Consider the following 20209-nt stretch of genomic DNA (forward strand, 5'->3'; position numbering starts at 1 on the left):
CCTGAGGAAACAGTTCGCAAAAGATTTCACCTCAATGCTGGCTGGTCTCCTCTTTTTTTGGGGGGGGGGCAGATTCGAGGCAGGGCTTCTCTGTGGCTTTGGAGGCTGGCCTGGAACTAGCTCTTGTAGATCAGGCTGGTCTCGAACTCACAGAGATCGCCTGCCTCTGCCTCCCAAGTGCTGGGATTAAAGGTATGTGCCACCACCACCCAGCAGTGTCTTTTCTTAATCACTGCTAATTTCTCAGCATCAGCAGCCCAGCAGCAATTGTCCCAGTAAAGCTAAGGTTTAAGGTTTCACTTAAGTGGTGCTAGTCTCTGGTTACTCAACATACACACACACACACACACACACACACACACACACACACACACACACACATATATGTATATATACATACATTGACCAGAACCTAACAAAAGGCCATCCCCCCCTCCTGCCCCAAGAGTTTCTCTATGTAATTTTGGAGCCTATCCTGTAACTAGCTCTTGTAGACCAGATCCACCTGCCTCTGTCTCCCAGGTGCTGGGATTAAAGGCATTCTTTTTTTTTTTTTTAAGATTTATTTATTTATTATGAAAACAACATCTTGCCTCATGTATGTCTACACACCAGAAGAGGGCACCAGATCTCATTACGGATGGCTGTGAGCCACCATGTGGTGCTGGGACTTGAACTCAGGACCTCTGGAAGAGCAGCCAATGCTCTTAACCTCTGAGCCATCTCTCCAGCATGAGACTTATTTTTTTATGTGTATTGGTATGTGTGCATATATGTCTATGAGCATGTGAATGCCACAGCTCACATACGATGTCAAAGGACAACTCGTGGAAGTGGTGTCTCTCCTTCCACCATGAGAGTACCCCAGGGATTGCACTGGAATCACCAGGCATAGTGGCAAGCTCCTTCACCAGCCCTGAAGCTTGTTTTAAAGCTGTTGTGCTTTTACATGTAAGAGCATTTGACTTGACCTGGTCCCAAATAAGAGAATCCTAATACCAAGACATGCTCTCCTCTAAGGGGAGACTCCCAGTAGCAAAGGAGTGTTCCTCTGCTCACCCTCCTTACAAACACTAGGGAGCCTTTAAAAGCGATGACCTGGCTGACCCAGAGGGTGGTGAATATAAATAGTACCCAGCACCCTCCTTTAAAGCCTGTCTACCTAATCCTCTCTCTAAACTGTAAGTGACTTGACCTTTGAGCCTTAAAACTTGGGGTGTTTTTTCTATGAAAATTCTGCTTAACAAAATGCTGTTGAAGCAAAAATGTTTTCTTTATTTTTAATTTGTAATTTAATGTGTTTGAGTGTTTTACCTACATGTATGTCTGCATGCCACTTACATGCAGGACTCACTGAAGTCAGAAGAGGGCATTGGATCCCTGGAACTGGAGTTAGAGACAATTTTGAGCTGCCATATGGTGCTGGGAATTAAACCTGAGACTTCCGGAAGAGCAGCAAGTGCTCTTAACTGCTAAGCCATCTCTCCAGCCCCAAAGCAAAAATGTTTTCATTCAGATGATCAGTCATCAGATCTTGTCTTTCACTTTTGAAAGGCAGCTGTTCTCATTGTTTGGGGAATTTTTGTTTGAATTTTTTAGCTTGTTCTGTTTTTGTTTTTGAGTCAAGGCCTCGAATTTGAAGAAGCCTTAGTTACTTCTACTCCACCACCTTTGGATAGAACTCTCTTTTGTATTTCTCTGGTTTCATATTGTTTATAGTAGATACAATCTAATAAACTCCTATGACTGTGGAATGAAACATTTGATATAGACACTGGCAGTTTTCCAATTAGAGTATATGAAAGAAATGAAAATTGTTGAGTTGGGCTGGAGAGATGGCTCAGTGGTTAAGAGCACTGACTGCTCTTCCACAGGTTCTGAGTTCAATTCCCAGCAACCACATGGTGGCTCACAACCATCTGAAATGAGGTCTGGCGCCCTCTTCTGGCATGCAGGTAGAACACTGTATACATAATAAATAATAAAATCTTTTTAAAAAAAAAAGAAAAAAATTGTTGAATTAATCAAGAAATTTTTTATGTGTTTGAGTGTTTGCCTGCATGTATGTATGTGCACAATGTGTGTGCAGTGTCTGTGGAGGCCAGAAAAGAGTACCAGATTCCCTGGAACTGGAGTTACAGGCAGTTGTGAGCCACCAATAACTTCAGTTTTAAGAGAGCCAATGCCTTTTGGTCTGTCTAGGCACCTGCACTTGTATACACAGACCCACACAGAAGCACACACACAAGAGTACCTAATTAAAAATAAGGTATGGGGGAGATGGAGAGATGGCTCAGAGGTTAAGAGCGTTGACTGCTCTTCCAGAGGACCTGAGTTCAATTTCCAGCAACCACATGGTGACTCCCAGCCATCTGTAATGAGATCTGGTGCCCTCCTCTGGCGTGCAGACAGACATGGAGGCAGGCTGTTGTATTCATAATAAATAAATCTTTTTAAAAAAAAGGTGTAGGAGAATTAACTCAGCCATTAATAGCACAGGCTTCTTCTTGCAGAGGACCTGAGTTTAGTTCCCAGCATCCACATCAGGCAGCTCACAACCACCTTTAACTCAAACCCCAGGGGAGATACCTCTGGCCTGTATGGACACCCACAGAGACACAGAAACATGCATAACTTTATTTTTGGGGGGTGGGGGTTTCGAGACAGGGTTTCTCTGTGGCTTTGCAGGCTGTCCTGGAACTAGCTCTTGTAGACCAGGCTGGTCTCTAAGACACAGAGATCCACCTGCCTCTGCCTTCCTAGTGCTCAGAGTAAAAGCATGCACCACCACCGCCAGGCCATTTTTTTTTTTGTTTTTTTGTTTTTTTGTTTTTCGAGACAGGGTTTCTCTGTATTGTTTTGGAGCCTGTCCTGGAACTCACTCGGTAGACCTGGCTGGTCTCGAACTCACAGTGATCCGCCTGTCTCTGCCTCCCGAGTGCTGGGATTAAAAGCGTGTGCCACCAACGCCCGGCCATAATTTTATTTTTTGACATTATAACTACATCACGCCCACCTTCCCTTCCTCCAAACCCTGCCATGTACCTCCCTACTTGTCTCTTTCAAATCTATGGCCTCTTTTTCTTTTCTTTTCCTTTCTTTTGGTTTTTTTTGAAACTGGGTTTCTCTGTGTAGCCCCGGCTGTCCTGGAACTCACTCTATAAACCAGGCTGATCTCAAACTCAGCCACCTGTAATAGGATCTGATGCCTATTTCTGGCCTGCAGGTATACATGCAGAGCATTCATATACATAAAGTATAAATACAATAAAATCTTTTAAAAATAGTAAGCTATGCCGGGCGGTGGTTACGAACGCCTTTAATCCCATTACTCGGGAGGCAGAGGCAGGCGGATCTCTGTGAGTTCGAGGCCAGGCTGGTCCGACAGCCTCCAAAACAATACAGAGAAACCCTGTCTCGTAAAACCAAAAAAAAAAAAAAAAATTGGAAGCTATGACTTAAGTAGTAATATATACACTGAAGTTGCGTTTAAATTCGGTTACTTAAAGGGTGGAAGTTTAGCTTAGTTGCAGAGTGTTGACTTAGCATGTGGAAAGCCCCGGATTCCATCTCCAACACAATAGACTATTAATTCACTTCAAATGTGGAGCAGAGGAAGTGAACCAAGTAGATAAAGAAGAGCTCAGCTCAGTGGCCGGGCGTTGGTGGCACACGCCTTTAATCCCAGCACTTGGGAGGCAGAGGCAGGTGGATCTCTGTGAGTTCGAGGCCAGCCTGGTCTACAAGAGCTAGTTCCAGGACAGCCTCCAAAGCCACAGAGAAACCCTGTCTCACAAAACCAAAAAAAAAAAAAAAAAAAAAAAAAGAAGAAGAAGAAGAAGAAGAGCTCAGTGGCCGGAAACACTGGAGAACTGGTTAAGACCGCACACCCAAAGAGGGAAGGCTTGCATCACACTGGCTCCTGGCCTAATTAATAACCCTGGGCTGCTGAGCAACCAAGTTTGTCTTGTGTGTCTTCTGTGTCACAGCAAAACATAGACCTTCTCCAGGTGCATGTCATCCTGTCACCCATGTGGGAGAAGAGAGATCTGCATGTGCTAGCTGCTGAGGTGCGGCACAGCCCGTGCCTCCCAGAGGAGGGTGGTGACAGTGTTGTTGCTCACAGAGAAAAGCACATGTAAGCTCCCTCTGCTGCTCGGCCGCTCTGCAGTTACTTACTCCATCACATCTTTACAGACTTCACTTCTTTGCTTCTGTAGCACTAATTTTCTTTGTCTATCTTTTTTTTTTTTCAAAGAAAAGCGTTTTTGATTGAATTTTCATGCTTTTGTTTGTGTTTTGTCTTGTTTGAGAACAATAAAAGTCAGACTGGCCTCCTGCTCACTATACAGCCCAAGCTGCCCTCATACTCAGTATGTAGACAAGGGTGACCTTGGATGTCTGATGTCCCTCATAAGCACTGGGATTTTAGGTCTATGCTACCATGTTCTGTTCTGTGTAATTCCTGTTATTATGTCTTTGACAATTCTCTACTTCTCATATCTTACTTTTCCTTAATCATATTTGATCAGAAATTGGATGAATCTACGGGATGCTGAAACAGGAAAGATACTCTGGCAAGGGACAGAAGACCTGTCTGTCCCTGGTGTGGAGCATGAAGGTACTTTGCAGCCCCTTGAATGCACAAGCTGTGCCCGGTGCCAGAACAGACTGGCATCAGGGAGCTAAGTAAACCCACAGCCAGTAGACAGGTGAGCCCGATAGGCAAATAGAACCCTTCCTTTTCCACTTACATTTCTTTCTCTCACTTCACCAAATCCACTTTAGCACTGGATCATACCCAGATCTGGATGTGATGGCTCATACCTGTAATCCCAGTGCTTTGCAGATTGAGACAGGAAGATCAAGAGTTCAAGGCCAGCCTCAGCTATATAGTCAATTCAAAGCCAATCTTGAACCCCATGAGACCTTATCTCAAAAAAGAGAGGAAAAGCTATAAGCTAAGATTTCAACTTTTTCCAAAAGAAAAATTTCATTTTTATCTCTCAGGAGAAAAAAAAGAAAAAGAATTTCAGGGAATTGGAATATAGAGAAGGAACCCACACAGCCTGCTTAGAATGCACAACCTGAGCCTGCCAATAGCAGCCAGGTGAGGACTATGGAGACACCAGATCTGGTGTTCCTTGGCAACGTATCACATGTGTTGACCCTTTAGATCTCCGCCTTCATCTGGAATATAATGCAGTTACCAAAGCATTTAATGAAATTTAATAAACATAACACATTTGTAGGGGTGAGCCCACAATACTATCCATGCCCCAGAAGGGGCGTGGACAGAGGTACAGACACAGGTGAGGGTAAAAGGAAAGGAAAAGCAAAAGCTCTCTCTCTTGAAAGCAGGCCACACTTCTGATCTCCAGCTTGTGTGAAAGTTCTTTCTCTGGTGAATAAGTAGATGAGTTTCCATATTGCATTGATTCCCGTCTCACACATTCTCTAAGGCAGCCAAAGGAACTCCCAGGAACCTAAAGCATCGTCCTGTGGTTCTCATTTACAAAGGTACCAATATCTCTCTCTCTCTCATCAGCCCGTGTGCCCAAGAAAATCCTCAAGTGCAAGGCAGTGTCTCGAGAACTGAACTTTTCTTCTGCAGAGCAAATGGAAAAATTCCGCCTGGAACAAAAAGTTTATTTCAAAGGGCAATGCCTAGAAGGTATTCTGCTACATGTGTGCCTGGAATCAGAGTGTAGGAGGACAGGGGCAAAAGGCAGATGCTTTGAGAATACTAATTTCATAACTAGTAGAATTTCTACACCCTGCAACACTGGGGATCCCCAGTGAAAACAAACAAGGCTGGACACAAAAGTGGCTTCCGGCTACCTGACTCCGGAAGCTTGATACCTGTGCCTGCATTTGGTGTGGTATTAAAATGTGATCTTGGAAGAAGCAGCTATAATGAAATGTAGTATAGAGCTGTACCTACACATCATAAGCTGACACTAGTAGGGACTCTGCATTGAGTTTTCAAAATGTAAGAGAACATAGGCACCATAAAGCTAAAATTCCGAAGACCTTTCATCTCTATTTTAGTGCACTATCTTGCTACTCCTAAGAAAGCACTGCCTAGCTGGGCAGTGTGGCACACACCTTTAATCCCAGCACTCAGGCAGCAGAGGCATGTGAATTTCTGAGTTTGAGGCCAGCCTAGTCTATAGAACCAGTTCCAAAATAGAATAGCCAGGGCTACACAGAGAAACCCTGCCTTGGGGGCCGGGGGAGCCTGTGGCACAAATCAGAAGATGGTCTGTGAAGGTCTGAGTCCTTCGTATGCCTCTGGTTTAGGAGGCATCTGATAAGTCCTATCATGGTTCTGGATAGAAAGAACCCACTCTAAAGGAGAGGGACAAATAGTCTCTGGTTTCCCATGCCCACAAATAGCACCTGCTCACTAGCTTTTTCTTCTTCCTTCAGAGTGGTTCTTCGAGTTTGGCTTTGTGATCCCTAACTCCACAAATACCTGGCAGTCCTTGATAGAAGCAGCACCCGAGTCCCAGATGATGCCCGCCAGCGTCCTAACGTGAGTGAGGTCTCAGGGAATTTCAAAGTGTGTCTCAAAACAGACTTTCAGGCAGGTGGAACTCCTGGTCCTGTTCTCAGGCAGAGATCTGGAGAGAAGTGAGAGCAGAAGAGTGCCCAGGGCTGTATCAGGGTTACTGACTTTTGTTCTGTGGAAAACAATAGGTTCAAAAATCTCTAGACCACATTTTAAATTTCCAGCTCACCCTGATGACTTGTCTTTGGGTGACAATGTCTCTGTTTAGTTGGTTGGTTGGTTGGTTGGTTGGTTGGTTGGTTGGTTGGTTGGTTGGTTGGTTGGTTGGATGGTTTTGGTTTTTTGAGATAGGGTTTCTCTGTGTAGCCCTGGCTGTCCTGAAACTCACTTTGTAGACCAGGCTGGCCTCAAACTCAGAGAGATCCACCTGCCTGCCTCCCAAGTGTTGGGATTAAAGGCATGCACCGCCACCACCAGGCTGGGTGGTGTCTTACCTTGCAAAGCCTTATTTTCTCAGATACAGTGAAGGTAAAAAATGAAACAATGTGGAAAGGAGCCAGCACAAAACAGATGTCAAATCTAGCAAGTTCACTCTCTCACCGAGCCTCTGTACACTCTTTGGATCCCCTTACCACATCTCCAGAGTGCTCCATCTTAGAGGATAACATCTGGGCATAGGCTTCCAGAGACTGACCTATAATTCACTAACTGCTTCCTGATCAAAGAAAAGTTCCTTTGTTTGTCAGAACTGCCGATGGCCAACAAGATGTCTCAGCTGGTGAAAGTGCTTAGTGGGACAGACCTGGTGGTCTAAGTTTGATCTCTGGAACCCAAGCAAGAAGGAGAAAATTATCTCTGAAAGTTGTCCTTTGACATTCTCCCGCACTAACACACACATCATATACAGATAGATACACAGTAATAATAATAATAAAATAAAAATCTAAAAACATTGTCAGTAACTGCCCACTTAGCATTTTCTCTTGGGAAAAGATTGAGTCTTTCAAATATTTCAGTAGACCTGGGGATGTATCTCAGTGATAGAGAGCTTGCTCAACATGTGTGAGTTCTACACCCCGCACTCCCAAAAAGAAGCTTCAGTAGTCATATTATATAGAAGTTTAGACCCACAAGTAATTGTGTAACCCTAGGTCATCTGCCAGGATATCCTTCATTAAAGCCATAGCAAGTGTATAAAAGAGACATAAAGGAGCTGGAGAGGTGGCTTAGCAGTTAAAAGTACTGGCTGCTCTTCCATAGAACCCAAGCTTGATTCCCAGCACCCACATGACAACTCTCAGCTCTCTGTAGCTCCAATTCCATGTGATCTGATACCCTCTTACAGCCTCCAAAGGCACCAGGCACATGTATGTTGTATAGATTTACATGTAAGCAAAACATCTGTACACATAAAATACAATATTTTTTTTGAGACAGGGTCTCTAATTAGACCTGGCTGTCCCGGAACTTGTTATCTAGACCAGGTTGGCCTTAAACTCAAGATCTACTGACCTCTGCCTCTCGAGTTCTGGGATAAAGGGCACATGCCACCACACCCAGTCTTTTTTTTGTTTTGTTTTGTTTTGTTTTTTTGTTTTACGAGACAGGGTTTCTCTGTATTGTTTTGGAGGCTGTTGGCCTCGAACTCACAGAGATCCCTGCCTCTGCCTCCCGAGTGCTGGGATTAAAGGCGTGTGCCTCCAACGCCAGGCTAAAATAAGTATTTTTTAAAGTAAAATATGAAAACTGTCAAAAGTGATTTGGTATGGCAATAATATTCCATTTTATAACTGGGAGCACTGCCATTTATGGTTCAGTGGGGATGTTCTTTCCTGCCATGCACAAGGGTCTAGGATCACTCTCTGACACAGCCAGGAAAGGAAAAAGCAAACAGAATGGGCCACCGAGATAATCATCCAACCTCATCCTCATAATTCAGGTGCCTCATTTAAGGTTCTTTGGTTGCAAACCACAGAAACAAACCCTGGCTAATTGACCTGAGTTAGACCAAGCAAAAACCTCGCAGCTTGGAAGGGACAAGGGCGAGAATCTATGATGTCTTCCTAAGGAGTAACTAAGGAAGGATGCTACTTAAGGGAAAGAATCTGATTGGCATAAATAGAATACTGTGACACCTCTTTGCAAGGTGAGAGAAGGCTCACTCAGCTGATCCAGAGACCAGAAGAGGGGATTGACCACAAAGCAGGAGCAGGATGCTTCTACCCAAAGGCAAAGGAGTGCTGCAGGGCAGGTACTCTGGCTGTCTGCTTTAGTTTGTATTACAGGACAGAATGTCTCTCTGATGTCAGCCCAGGATCTGTAGAGACAGTAGTGTGCCAAGACAAAAGGCATTCCCTTATTTCTGACTTCTGTGCTTGATGAGAAAAACTAGTCACATAAGTCATACACCGTGTAAGACTCTCTAACCTTTATAGACAACACTTGAATTTAGTTTTGCTTTGCTTTGCTTTGCTTTTTGTTGTTGTTGTTTTGTTTTGAAATAGGGTCTCACTTTGCAGCCCTGGCTGGCCTGGAACTTACAATATAGACCAGGTTGACCTAGAACTCACAGAGATCCGCCTGTCTTTTACTCTCTAGGACTGGGATTAAAGGTGTACACACCATGCCTAGCCTTGTTCTCATTCTGAGATAGAACCTCACTATATAGCCCAGACTAACCTTGAACTCAGATCCTCCTATTTCAGCCTTGTGGATACTGGGATTATGGGTATGCGCCACCACAGAACAAGGATTGTGATGGCCCAAACTGAGGCTCTAGGTGGTACATGTGTTCAGCCCAGAGAACCCAGATGGACACCATCTGTGGAGGTGGTACCATGGCCTGTGGCGCTCACTCTGTCTGCCCTCTCAATTCTCTCCCACAGGGGCAATGTCATCATAGAGACAAAGTTCTTTGACGACGACCTTCTCGTCAGCACGTCCAGAGTGAGGCTTTTCTATGTCTGAGAGAAGAGCTTGTGTGCACTTGAAGAATTTGGACCGGGGCAGGAGGAAGCTTTACTTTTTGCTCCACTCGCTTGATTTTTGATACTTCAGCTGATTCCTCGACACAGAACCCACCTGTGACAGCAGGAAACCAGCTCTGTATAGGTAGCCAGCTGGCTTTTTCTCCCACAACCTCCATGTCCACTGACAAGACTAAACTCCCAACCCCAGCTGAGCGCAGGGGACAAGCCTCGACTCCTTCCTGGTGCAAGCATGGGGACAAACCCATACCAGGAGCCACAGTGCGCCCGTCACCTGCCCCGCCTCCTCCTTGGGCCCTACAGGCTTTCTTTGGCCTCTGGTTTTGAAAAAATTTACCTTCCTGACCCATTTAATTTTTTTCCTACCACTTCTATTTCATACATTCTCATACCTTTAACTTGTAAAATAGACTATGATATTATTATTACATAATGTAATTAAAGCATTAAAATATTCCTACTGTCTTTAGCATGGCACTGCTTCCATCTCTTTTCTGCTGTGACTCTGTCTTCATGAAGGAAGACAGATATTTACCACACTTTAGGACTACAAACTGTCACTCCAGAATAGATGGATAGCCCTCAATCCCAAACGCCCCCGCTGCTGCTTCTAAAAGTGCACGTCAGAAGAGCATGCTGGGAAACTCGGAGCTGGGGCAAGCCTGAGCTGCTTCAGATGACATCAGAGAAAGCCAGCATGGGAGGAACACGGTCCCTGTGCAGTGCTCTGGGGTCTGACACGGAAAACCAAAAGGAGTTCTTTGATAGGGACTCGACTCTGGGCCACAGTAGAGTCCTTTATAAAATATCAGCAATTTCAAGTTGTCTGGCAACCAGGATGGTAGACCTGAGGCCAGAGGGCACTACCTGGCTCTTTGGGGTAGCCCAGTTCTCAGGTTCCCACTTTCCTTCCCAGCCCGAGTCTCTGGGTGAGGAGGAGACACCAAAGATTCTGAGTGTGCCAGCACCAACTTCCAGTGACAATTCTCTTGTCATGTTACCTTGCAAAGCTCGTTTTGGTTTTTTTTTAGGCAAAGTCTCACATAGCTCAGGCTGGTCTCAAGCTGACTATAGCTTCAAAGATGACTTGAACTTCTGATCCTATTTCTACCTTCTCTGTAGTGAAACACAGGTGTGTAATGCCACATATGGTTTACAGAGTTCTGGGGTTCAAATCCCAACTTTTGTGCATGCTAGACAAGCACTGTACCAACTGAATTACATCTCTCCCCCAGAGAACTATATTTTTAATATCCAAAACTAAATTATAAAAAATAAGGTGAGGGGCTAGGGATGTAGCTGGGTGTGGTGGACACGCCTGTAAGCCTAGCACTCCAGAGAGGGAGATGGGAAGATGAGTTCAAGGCCAACTACAGGTACAGAGAATGTTTAATACTGCCCAGGTATATGAGACATCACACACACACACACACACACACAGGTGGAGAAAAGATGAAACTGAATGAATTTTTCTTTTGTCTTTTTGAAGCCCCATCTCCTGTTTTCCTGAACCATACATGCTCCCCATAATTCCCTTGGGTGCTGGACATATGGCAGTGAAGAGAGTAAATGCCTGGACGATGCTTCCTCAGGGCAGGCATGATGGCTCACTTAGCACATGGGAGACGAAGGCAGAGATGCTTCAAGGCCATCCTCAGCTACATAGCAAATTTGAGGCTATGGCCTACATGAGACTCAAAATGCCTTACCTTTCTCTCATCCAGCCAAAACATTCAGATCAGATTCTTTGCTGACTTCTCTAAGAAAAACACAAAAGGAATTACATCCCAGTCATCTTTTGAAGACACCTGTTTCTCTGAGGAAGAATACATATGTCCAAAAAACAGTTATCCAGAAATCCAAAAACAGCATTGGGGACACTGCCATGCCGTGAGGTTTGAGCAACAGGACAGCAGGGTGCTGAGGGGTTGGAGGAGAAGAGGGGGTTAACACAGACTACGAATGAGCTCATGAGAACTGTAGGACTGTACCCCTAAGTCAGCCATCAGCATCATCTTTTTTAATATTTATTATTTTTAATTATATGTGTATGTGCACATGAGTGTGGGTGCCCACAGAAGCCAGAGGTGCCAGATCCCCCTGGCACTAGAGTTGTAGTTCTGATGTATGCTAGGAATAGAACTCAGATTCTCTGCAAGAGCACTCTTAACTCAGGAAGCCACCTCCCAAGCCCCCAGGCAGCTTCTATAGGGTGAATGAAGACTGAGGTTGGAATTGATACCCAGTCACCTGAAGGCCTGAGTTTTTTCTGGGTACTCTGAAACCTCTGGAACTTTATTGGAAGAAACATGCAGACAAAGCCTGGCGCAGGATGTGACCACTAGTTTTCAAAACCTGGTAGGCACTTGCTCAGGTCCCCAGAGAGTCTGATTCAGATGTGTGTGGCATGACACCCTGCACACAGAAGCACCTCAGGCTGGGGCTGTCCTCTGCTCGGCAGTAGAGCTCCAGGGTTCAATGCCCAGCACTGCAGAAAAAAGAAAGCACACTGGTGACGGGTGTAGACAGTTGGAGGCTGCTGTGGGCCACCTACTGCAGCCACTGAACTGCTGGAGACACACAGTGTACATGAGGACAGCCCCAACCTGGCCCAGCTCTCTGTGCAGTGCGCAGGCGCAGGCCCACTTCTGTCCTGTGCAAGCGGGAATAATTAGCTCAGGTCACTGAGGAGAGGAGGAAGTCTCAGAGCACAAAGCCCCGGGCAGATTTGAGGGAGAGAACAGATCTCTTCAGAGGAGATTGGCACAGCCATGCAATAAGCCCTCTTACCTTCATCCTGGTTATGTTGCTTGCCAATATTTTGATGCCTTTAATCAATTTTGGGGATACTGGTTTTTTTTTTTTTGCAGCAGTGTTTTAGAGTCTCATTATGTAGACCAGGCTGGCCTCAAACTCGCCACTCTCCTAACTCTGCCACCCTCCTACTGGTGTTACAGGTGCAGTCACCACAGCAGCTGGACATTTTTCTTTGTAAGTTTTGATGGTTGAATGAGTTGGATATCTCTTCTGCTATGTGAGTCCAGGGACTAAACTTACATTGTTAGGCTTGGCAGCAAGTACCTTTGAGGGCCCCACATGGTCTTCTGCATGGGGAATGCCACACTCAGAGGCCCAGTAAGAGGCTGTGCTCTGTGTAGGCCTGTGTTGACTAAACCCCATAAGTAGCAGGAGGTATGAGAAATGGTTTTCATAAGAAGAGAACTTGTAGGAAGAGATGTCCCTGAGGACAAACAGAATCCAGAAAGCTTTCTCTGTGCTCACTGAGAGCAACAAATTGGTTGGCTGTTTGTTGGTTTTGTTTTTTAAGATGCTAGGGACGGGCCGGTTGGTGGTGGCGCACACCTTTAATCCCAGTACTCAGGAGACAGAGGCAGGCGGATCTCTGTGAGTTCGAGACCAGCCTGGTCTACAAGAGCTAGCTCCAGGACAACCTCCAAAGCCACAGAGAAACCCTGTCTCAAAGAAGAAAAAAAAAAAAAAGATGCTTGGGATGGGCCTTGCACATGCTAAGCATGTGTTCCATTGTTGAGTGACAGACAGCCCCAACCCTGAATATATTTTTGAAAACAAGAGGGTCAGCGGGTGGTGGTGGTACACACAGAGGCAGGCAGATCTCTGTGAGTTCAAGGCCAGCCTGGTTTACAGAACTAGTTTAAGGACAGTCAGAGCTGTTACACAGAAACCCGTCTTGGAAAAAAAAAGAGAGGGGGAGAGGGAGAAGAGGGGAGGGGAGGGGAGGAAGAAAAGGAGGAAGGCCTGAGACACGGCTTAGCAGTTAAAATCGCCATACTCTTTCACACGCTTGCAAAGGAGCCAAGTTCTCTTCCCAGCACCAGCACCGGCCGCCTCACCACTGCCCACAGCTCAGGCTCAGGGTAGCTGATGCTGTGACCTCCACAGGTACCTGCACTCACATACACACAACTTAAAAAACAGGGGACTGCTTGGCAGTTACTAGAGGACCCCAGCTCAGTCCCCAGCATCCACATGGCAGTTTGTACCTGTCTGCCACTCCAGTTCCAGGAGATCCACGCCTTCTTCTGACCTCCACAAGCACCAGGCAGGGACATAAGTAGTGCACATGTATAACGATAATCGAGGCTATATAGGGAAAAACAATATATTTATTTATCAGGGAAAGAGAGAGTCGCACATACCAGGAGTTAGAAGCGTGGCTGGCTTCCAGGAGAAAAGAGAGAGGCCCCTTTTCCTTTCACTACCTTTTATCTCTACCTTGACCCCGCCCTGTTGGGCGGGTAGCTTTGTGGGGTTCACTCCTACACACATGCATATATGCCGGCAAACATACATGCTAGAAGAAATCAACCTAAAAAGAAAGAAAGATGTGACTGGAGGCGTGGCCCAGACGTTAAGATGCAGTTCCCATCATCCACAGGGCAGCTCACAACCATCTGTAATTCCAGTTCCAGGAAATGAGAACTCTACTTCTGGCCTGCATGTAGAGCTCATGTGCACATGCAGGCCAGATACAAAGAACTGTTCTCTAAAGAAGAGGGAGGGAGGGAGGGAGGGAGGGAGGGAGGGAGGGAGGGAGGGAGGGAGGGAGGGAGGGAGGGAGGGAGGGAGGGAGGGAGGGAGGGAGGGAGGGAGGGAGGGAGGGAGGGAGGGAGGGAGGGAGGGAGGGAGGGACGTCTTAGCTCAAACTCTGCATCACCTTCCACTTCTGTCACTGCTCTGTGTTTCAGGCTTTCTAGAAGTGTCTGGCCTTCTTACTCCAAAGCCACTGCTGCCCCTCTGTCTCCCCCTAGTGGCTCCTCCCAGACTTCTAGACTGCACCTGACCTTTGCCTTCCATGGAGAATCTTCCCTGCTCCCTTGACCCAGTTGTTTTTGCTTTTTAAACTGTTGTGTATCGAGAAATATAGAAATATAGTGTTGCCGGGCGGTGGTGGCGCACGCCTTTAATCCCAGCACTCTGGAGGCAGACGCAGGAGGATCTCTGTGAGTTCAAGACCAGCCTGGTCTACAGAGCAAGTTCCAGGACAGCCTCCAAAACAATACAGAGAAACCCTGTCTCACACCACCACCACCCCCAAAAAAGAGTATACTGTTTGACAATTCATTAAGCCCTAAACCCTGACTCATTTTTCCTGAGCACATCTTCAGGTCCTGAACGGTGGAGATACCTTGCTGGAAGAAGGGAGCCCCTCCCTCACCTCCCGGTAGATTCCAGTGGGGAGAGGCAGGAAGCAAAGAAGTAACTTCAAGTTCTGAGTGCTGCACTTAGGAGACGGAAAGAAGCCTGTAGCAGTGGCAGACCAGACCCATAGGGCTGATGGGTCCCCGGCAGGCAGCCGACTGAGCCAGCGTTTGCTCCGTCTCCTTTGCAAAGTTTACTTGTCAGCAGCTGTGAGTATGTGAGTGTGTGTGTGAGTGTGTGTGTGTGTGTGTGTGTGTGGCCCCGACTCGCCTCTGGACCAGAGCGAACTTAGTGGTGGTGGAAGGCAGCCACTACCAGGCTGAAAGGAAAAAGGAAGGAGTTGGGCCCAGGACGTCCTGAGAGGGCTTTGCCTTCCCACGCCCAGATGGGAGGGTAGATGGACAGACACCTCCCTGTGCATGGCTGGGGCTTCTATAAGCATCACCCTCTCCATCCCCCCAGCCCTTACTTTGGTCCCCTTAGCCAACTGGTGACTAGGCACTGGCTGATCCCACCCATCTCGTTCATACAGCAGTGACAGCCAGAAAGAGTACCCAGTGCAGAACTGATCATCAGTTCCTTCTAGGGAGCCTTCCTGTGGCCTTAGCCTAGAGGCAAAATTCTCTGTTTGTTTTGTCAAGTTTTCTTTTGGCCCTTGCTAGTGACCTAGTGACTGTTTCAAAGCTCTCAAACCTGTGAGTTCGAGGCCAGCCTGGTCTACAAATCGAGTTCCAGGACAGTCTCCAAAACAATACAGAGAAACCCTGTCTCGAAAAACCAAAAAAAAAGCTCTCAAACCACAGGTGTGGTGGTGTGACATGGAGGCAGAGGCAGGAGAATCTGAGTTCAAGACCTGCCTAGGCAACATAAGAGAGACTGTCTCAAAATAATGTTCTTTTCTGGTGGAGATGGCGCAAACCTTTAATCCCAGCACTAGGGAGGCAGAGGCAGGTGATCTCTGTGAATCTGAGGCTGTACTCGTCTTCATAGCAAGTTCCAGGCCAGCCGGGGCTACAGAGTATGAATCTGTCTCAAAACAAAACAAAAAAATTACTTTCTACAATTAATATGTGTGTTTATGAGTGAGTGTGTGTGTCCATGGGGGGGAGTGGGGGCGACAGACACATGTGTGCATTTGTGAGTCTTGGAACTCACTCTGTAGACCAGGCTGGCCTTGAACTCACAGCGATTCACCTGCCTCTGCCTCCCAAGTGCTGGGATTAGAGATGTGCATGCACCGCCAATGCCCAATTTAAGATTTATCTATTACACATACAGTGCTCTGGCATATATGCCTGCCCACCAGAAGAGGGCACCAGATCTCATTACAGATGGTTGTGAGCCACCACGTGGTGGCTGGGAATTGAGCTCAAGACCTCTGGAAGAGAAGCCCATGCTCTTCACCTCTGAGCCATCTCTCCAGTCCCTTCTCTTGATATTTTTAAATGAGCTTCCCCCCTACATTGTTCAAAACTATTTGCACTGGGGCTGGAGGCATGGCTCGGCAGTTAAGAGCACTTGTTGCTCTTGCAGAGGACTCAAGTTCAATTCCTAGCATCTACTTGGGGGTTCACAACCATCCCTAACTCAAGTTCTAGGGGATCTGATACCTTCTTCTGGTCTCTGCAGGCACCAGGCATGGGTGTGATACACATACACACATTCAAGCAAAAAGCACAAAAAGTAAAAAATTTACAGAAACAAACAAACTTACGTGTGGTCCTAGAAAGGTACTTGTTGGCCAGACATTGGTGGAGCACAACTTTAGTCCCAGTACTCAAGAACTAAAGTCATGTGGATATCTGTGAGTTCAAAGCCAGCCTGATCTACAGAGGGAATTCCAGGATAGCCAAGGATACACAGGAAAACCCTCTCTTGAAAAAGAAAGAGGGGGGGGGAGGGAGAGAGGGAGGGAGGGAGGAAAGAAGGAAGGAAGGGGGGGAAGGAGGGAGGAAGGGTACATGTCTTACACTGACAGTTTCTTGTCAGGCATATAATGTTTCATGCCTACAATCTCAGCACTCAGGAGGTAAAGGCAGGAGGATCAGCCTGAACCACAACAAACACTGTTTCAAAAAACCAACCAAGACTGGAGAGATGGCTCATTGGTTAAGAGCACTGGTGCCAGGCGGGGTGGTGCACGCCTTTAGTCCCTGCACTTGGGAGGTAGAGGCAGGCAGATTTCTGTGAGTTCCAGGCCAGCCTCATCTACAGAGTGAGTCCCAGGATGGCAGGGACACACCACACAGAGAAACCCTGTCTCAAGAAAAAAGAAACGAGGGGCTGGAGAGATGGCTCAGAGTTTAAGAGCACCGACTGCTCTTCCAGAGGTCCTGAGTTCAATTCCCAGCAACCACATGGTGGCTCACAACCATCTACAATTCAATCTGGTGCCCTCTTCTGGAGTGTAAACAGAACACTGTATATGTAATAAATAAATCTTAAAAAAAAAAAAAAGAAACGAGAGAAAGAAAAAAGCCAGCCAACAAATCAACCCAGTTCCTGAGTTTATTTCTGGACTGAGCCACGATTGAGGGCACAGAAAGCAATCGCTTAATGTCCCCGACAAGCACTCTGCTACCTGTGGAACAGTTCACCATTTAGCCCCTTTTAAATTGGTGACTCTGGTGAATAATGGTGTGTACACATCTTTGAGTCTAGTCCCTGCCCCAGCAGGTCTGCTGGCCCCAAGATGGTTTCCTGGTGGTGTAATTTCTTGGTAAAGAGTGCGTATTTGGGGCCAACAGGATAGCTTAGTAGGTGAAGGTGCTTGCTGCCAAGCTGATGGCCTGAGTTCAGTCCATGGGACCAACTCCTACAAGGTTCTCTGACCTACACATGTGTTCCTTGGCGCACACACCTCCATGTGTGTACCCAAATGCATGCCCACACACAAATTAAATACAGTTAAGGACATGCGCATATTTCCTTTTCTGTTGTTTTATTTTTGAGACTAGGTGTTACCATATAAGCCAGGACAGTTTAAAACTCCTAGTGATCCTCCTGAGTATGGGTTACAGTCGTGAACCACCCTTCCCAGTGTATGCTTTGGACCTTAACATAGAGGGTCGGAATGCTTCCCAGATGGGTCTCCCCAGCCTGCTGACGGCAGATTACTTCCCTGCTCAAGGGCACAGGAGCCTCTCTTCACGCCACACGCAGCCCCAGACTGCCTGCGACCACAGAAAGAGGCAGCCCATGAAGGGTTCTAAGCTACACTGTGGGACCGATTTCCAAAGGAATCCACCTCCTGTCTAGGTCAGCACATATTCCCTGAACCCTGGTGAGGGTCTGTGTTTTGCAAGATCAGCTTTTTGGGGACGCCGGTGTCCTTCAGTATGTTAATAGGCTCTATTGAAAAAAATCTAGGTCAAGTAAATTTAGAGAAAACTACATGCTAAGCCTTCTTGGAGACTCAGCACTCTCAGGTCTGTTAAAAGCCCCGTGGGCCCTTTACAAGGGGAAAAAACAAACCTTTCCTACCACCTCAACAAACAGCATGGCTCTCCCCTCCCATTCCTCAGGTGTGCCTTCTTCTGGTAGACTTCAAGCGCCTGACCATGGCGGGGTGGGGTGGGGTGGTGTTTCCTCCCTTATCCTGGAGCATCTCCAAGCTACTGTGTCAGCTGCGGGGTGAGGACCTGCCATCCAAAGCAGGGATAAAGCCGTGACGTCCAACACCAGAGGCCGAAGAAAGTGACGCAGAGGGCACAGGTAGACCAGTCGGCACACCCCGTCAGCCGGGAAGGGTTTGAGAAGAACTAGAACGCTGTGAAGATACGACCTTTGAAGGGCAAAGAGACAGCTCAATGGTTAAGGCAACTGTGGCCTTGCAGAACACCCGGGTTCCGTCCCCAAGCCCCACCCCTGTGGCGCCCTATGACCTGAACCTCCAGGTTCAGGGGATTCAACACCCTCTTCTGGCCTTTGGAGGCACCAGGCACACACATAGTACATGGACATACATACATGCAAAACCATTCACCCATATAAAAAGTAAAAATAGGGCCTGGAGCCGGGCGGTGGTGGCGCACACCTTTAATCCCAACACTCGGGAGGCAGAGGCAGGCGGATCTCTGTGAGTTCGAGGCCAGGCTGGACCAACAGCCTCCAAAACAATACAGAGAAACCCTGTCTCGTAAAAACCAAAAAATAAAATAAAATAAGGCCTGGAGTCAGGCATACTGGCACAGGCCTTTAATTCCAACATTCAGTAAGCAGAGCCAGGTGGATTGCTGGAAGTTTCCGGCCAGCCAGGGTTACATAGTGATATCCTGTTTCAAAAACAGGGGTAGTAGCATGGAGAGATGGCTCAGTGGTTTAGAACGCTGTTTCAGAGGACTCGGGTTTGATCCTCAGCACAAGCATGGTGGTTCACAACCATCTATTACTCCAGTTCCTGGAGACCCAATACCCTGGTCTAACCACCATGTGTTACATAGACAAAACACCCACACAGATAAGAAATAAATATGTGGTGCACACCTTTAATCCCAGCACTGGGGAGGCAGAGGCAGGCAGATCTCTGTGAGTTCCAGACCAGCCTGGTCTATGAGAGCTAGTTCCAGGACAGCCTCCAAAGCAACACAAAGAAACCCTGTCTCAAAAACAAACAAACAAACTCTGGTTCTGGGGTAATCTAATGCCACTGGCCTTCATTGGTATCTACACTCACATGTGTTTATCCACATATGGATACATACACAAACACATAGGTGAAAATACAAAGTATTTTTAAAGGAGAGATGACTCCGTGGTTTAGAGCACTGGCTGCCCTTCCAGAGGCCAAGTTTGGATTCCCAGCACCCACACTTCAGCACACAACCCATCTGTAACTTCAGTTCTGAGGGTGGGTGTGATGCCCTCTTCTGGCCTCTGTGGGTACTACACACACATAGTGCACATACATTCATACAGACAAAACACCCATACACATAAAAATAACAAAATAATATTTTAATTACAAAGAAATAGAGTGGCTAGCTCAGGCCTTTAATCCCAGCACTCACTTGGGAGACAGAGGCAGGCAGATCTCTATGAGTTCAAGGTCAGCCTATTCTACAGAGTACAACCAGGGGGGGCTACACAGAGAAACCCTGTCTTTTTTTCTAGTGTTTTAAGATAGGGTTTCTCTGTATTGTTTTGGAGGCTGTCCTGGAACTAGCTCTTGTAGACCAGGCTGGTCACAGAGATCCTCCTGCCTTTGCCTTCCAAGTGTTGGGATTAAAGGCATGTGCCACCAACACCCAGCATAGCCCTTACATTTTAAGTTAACCCTATTCCTTGCTTATGGTCTGCCATATGGCTGCACCTTTATTAGCATGGTATATTTATCTCCTGCCCTCTCTGCATCTGGCTGGCAACTCTCTGGCTCCACCCTTCCTCATCCCAACATTCTCAGTTTGGCTTTACCCCCTAACTTTAACCTGTTAAGCTATTGGCCAGTCAGCTTGCTTATTAAACCAATCACAGCAACATATATTCATACAGTGTACAGAAGGATTATTCCAGAGCACTAGGGCTCCCT

The 20209-nt window shown here is 46.8% G+C and overlaps 1 protein-coding gene across 3 annotated transcripts in view; it reads left to right on the plus strand.

The window, feature by feature from the left end:
* The window catches only part of Pde6d (phosphodiesterase 6D), a 38519-nt gene extending 28549 nt beyond the window's left edge, over positions 1-9970 (plus strand). For 2 of the 3 annotated variants that reach the window (XM_040753125.1, XM_005082251.3), the window contains exons 2-5: positions 4533-4621; positions 5549-5674; positions 6433-6538; positions 9400-9970. In XM_040753125.1, coding sequence (XP_040609059.1) covers positions 4533-4621; positions 5549-5674; positions 6433-6538; positions 9400-9481 — 403 coding nt within the window. In that variant the 3' untranslated portion in view covers positions 9482-9970. Of the gene's footprint in view, positions 1-4532; positions 4713-5548; positions 5675-6432; positions 6539-9399 lie in introns of those variants that run through there. The other variant, XM_040753126.1, reaches the window with a different exon arrangement.
* Positions 9971-20209: the final 10239 nt, after the last annotated feature.

The sequence above is a fragment of the Mesocricetus auratus genome, unplaced genomic scaffold, assembly GCF_017639785.1.
Source record: "Mesocricetus auratus isolate SY011 unplaced genomic scaffold, BCM_Maur_2.0 Super-Scaffold_100010, whole genome shotgun sequence".
NCBI lineage: Eukaryota > Metazoa > Chordata > Mammalia > Rodentia > Cricetidae > Mesocricetus > Mesocricetus auratus.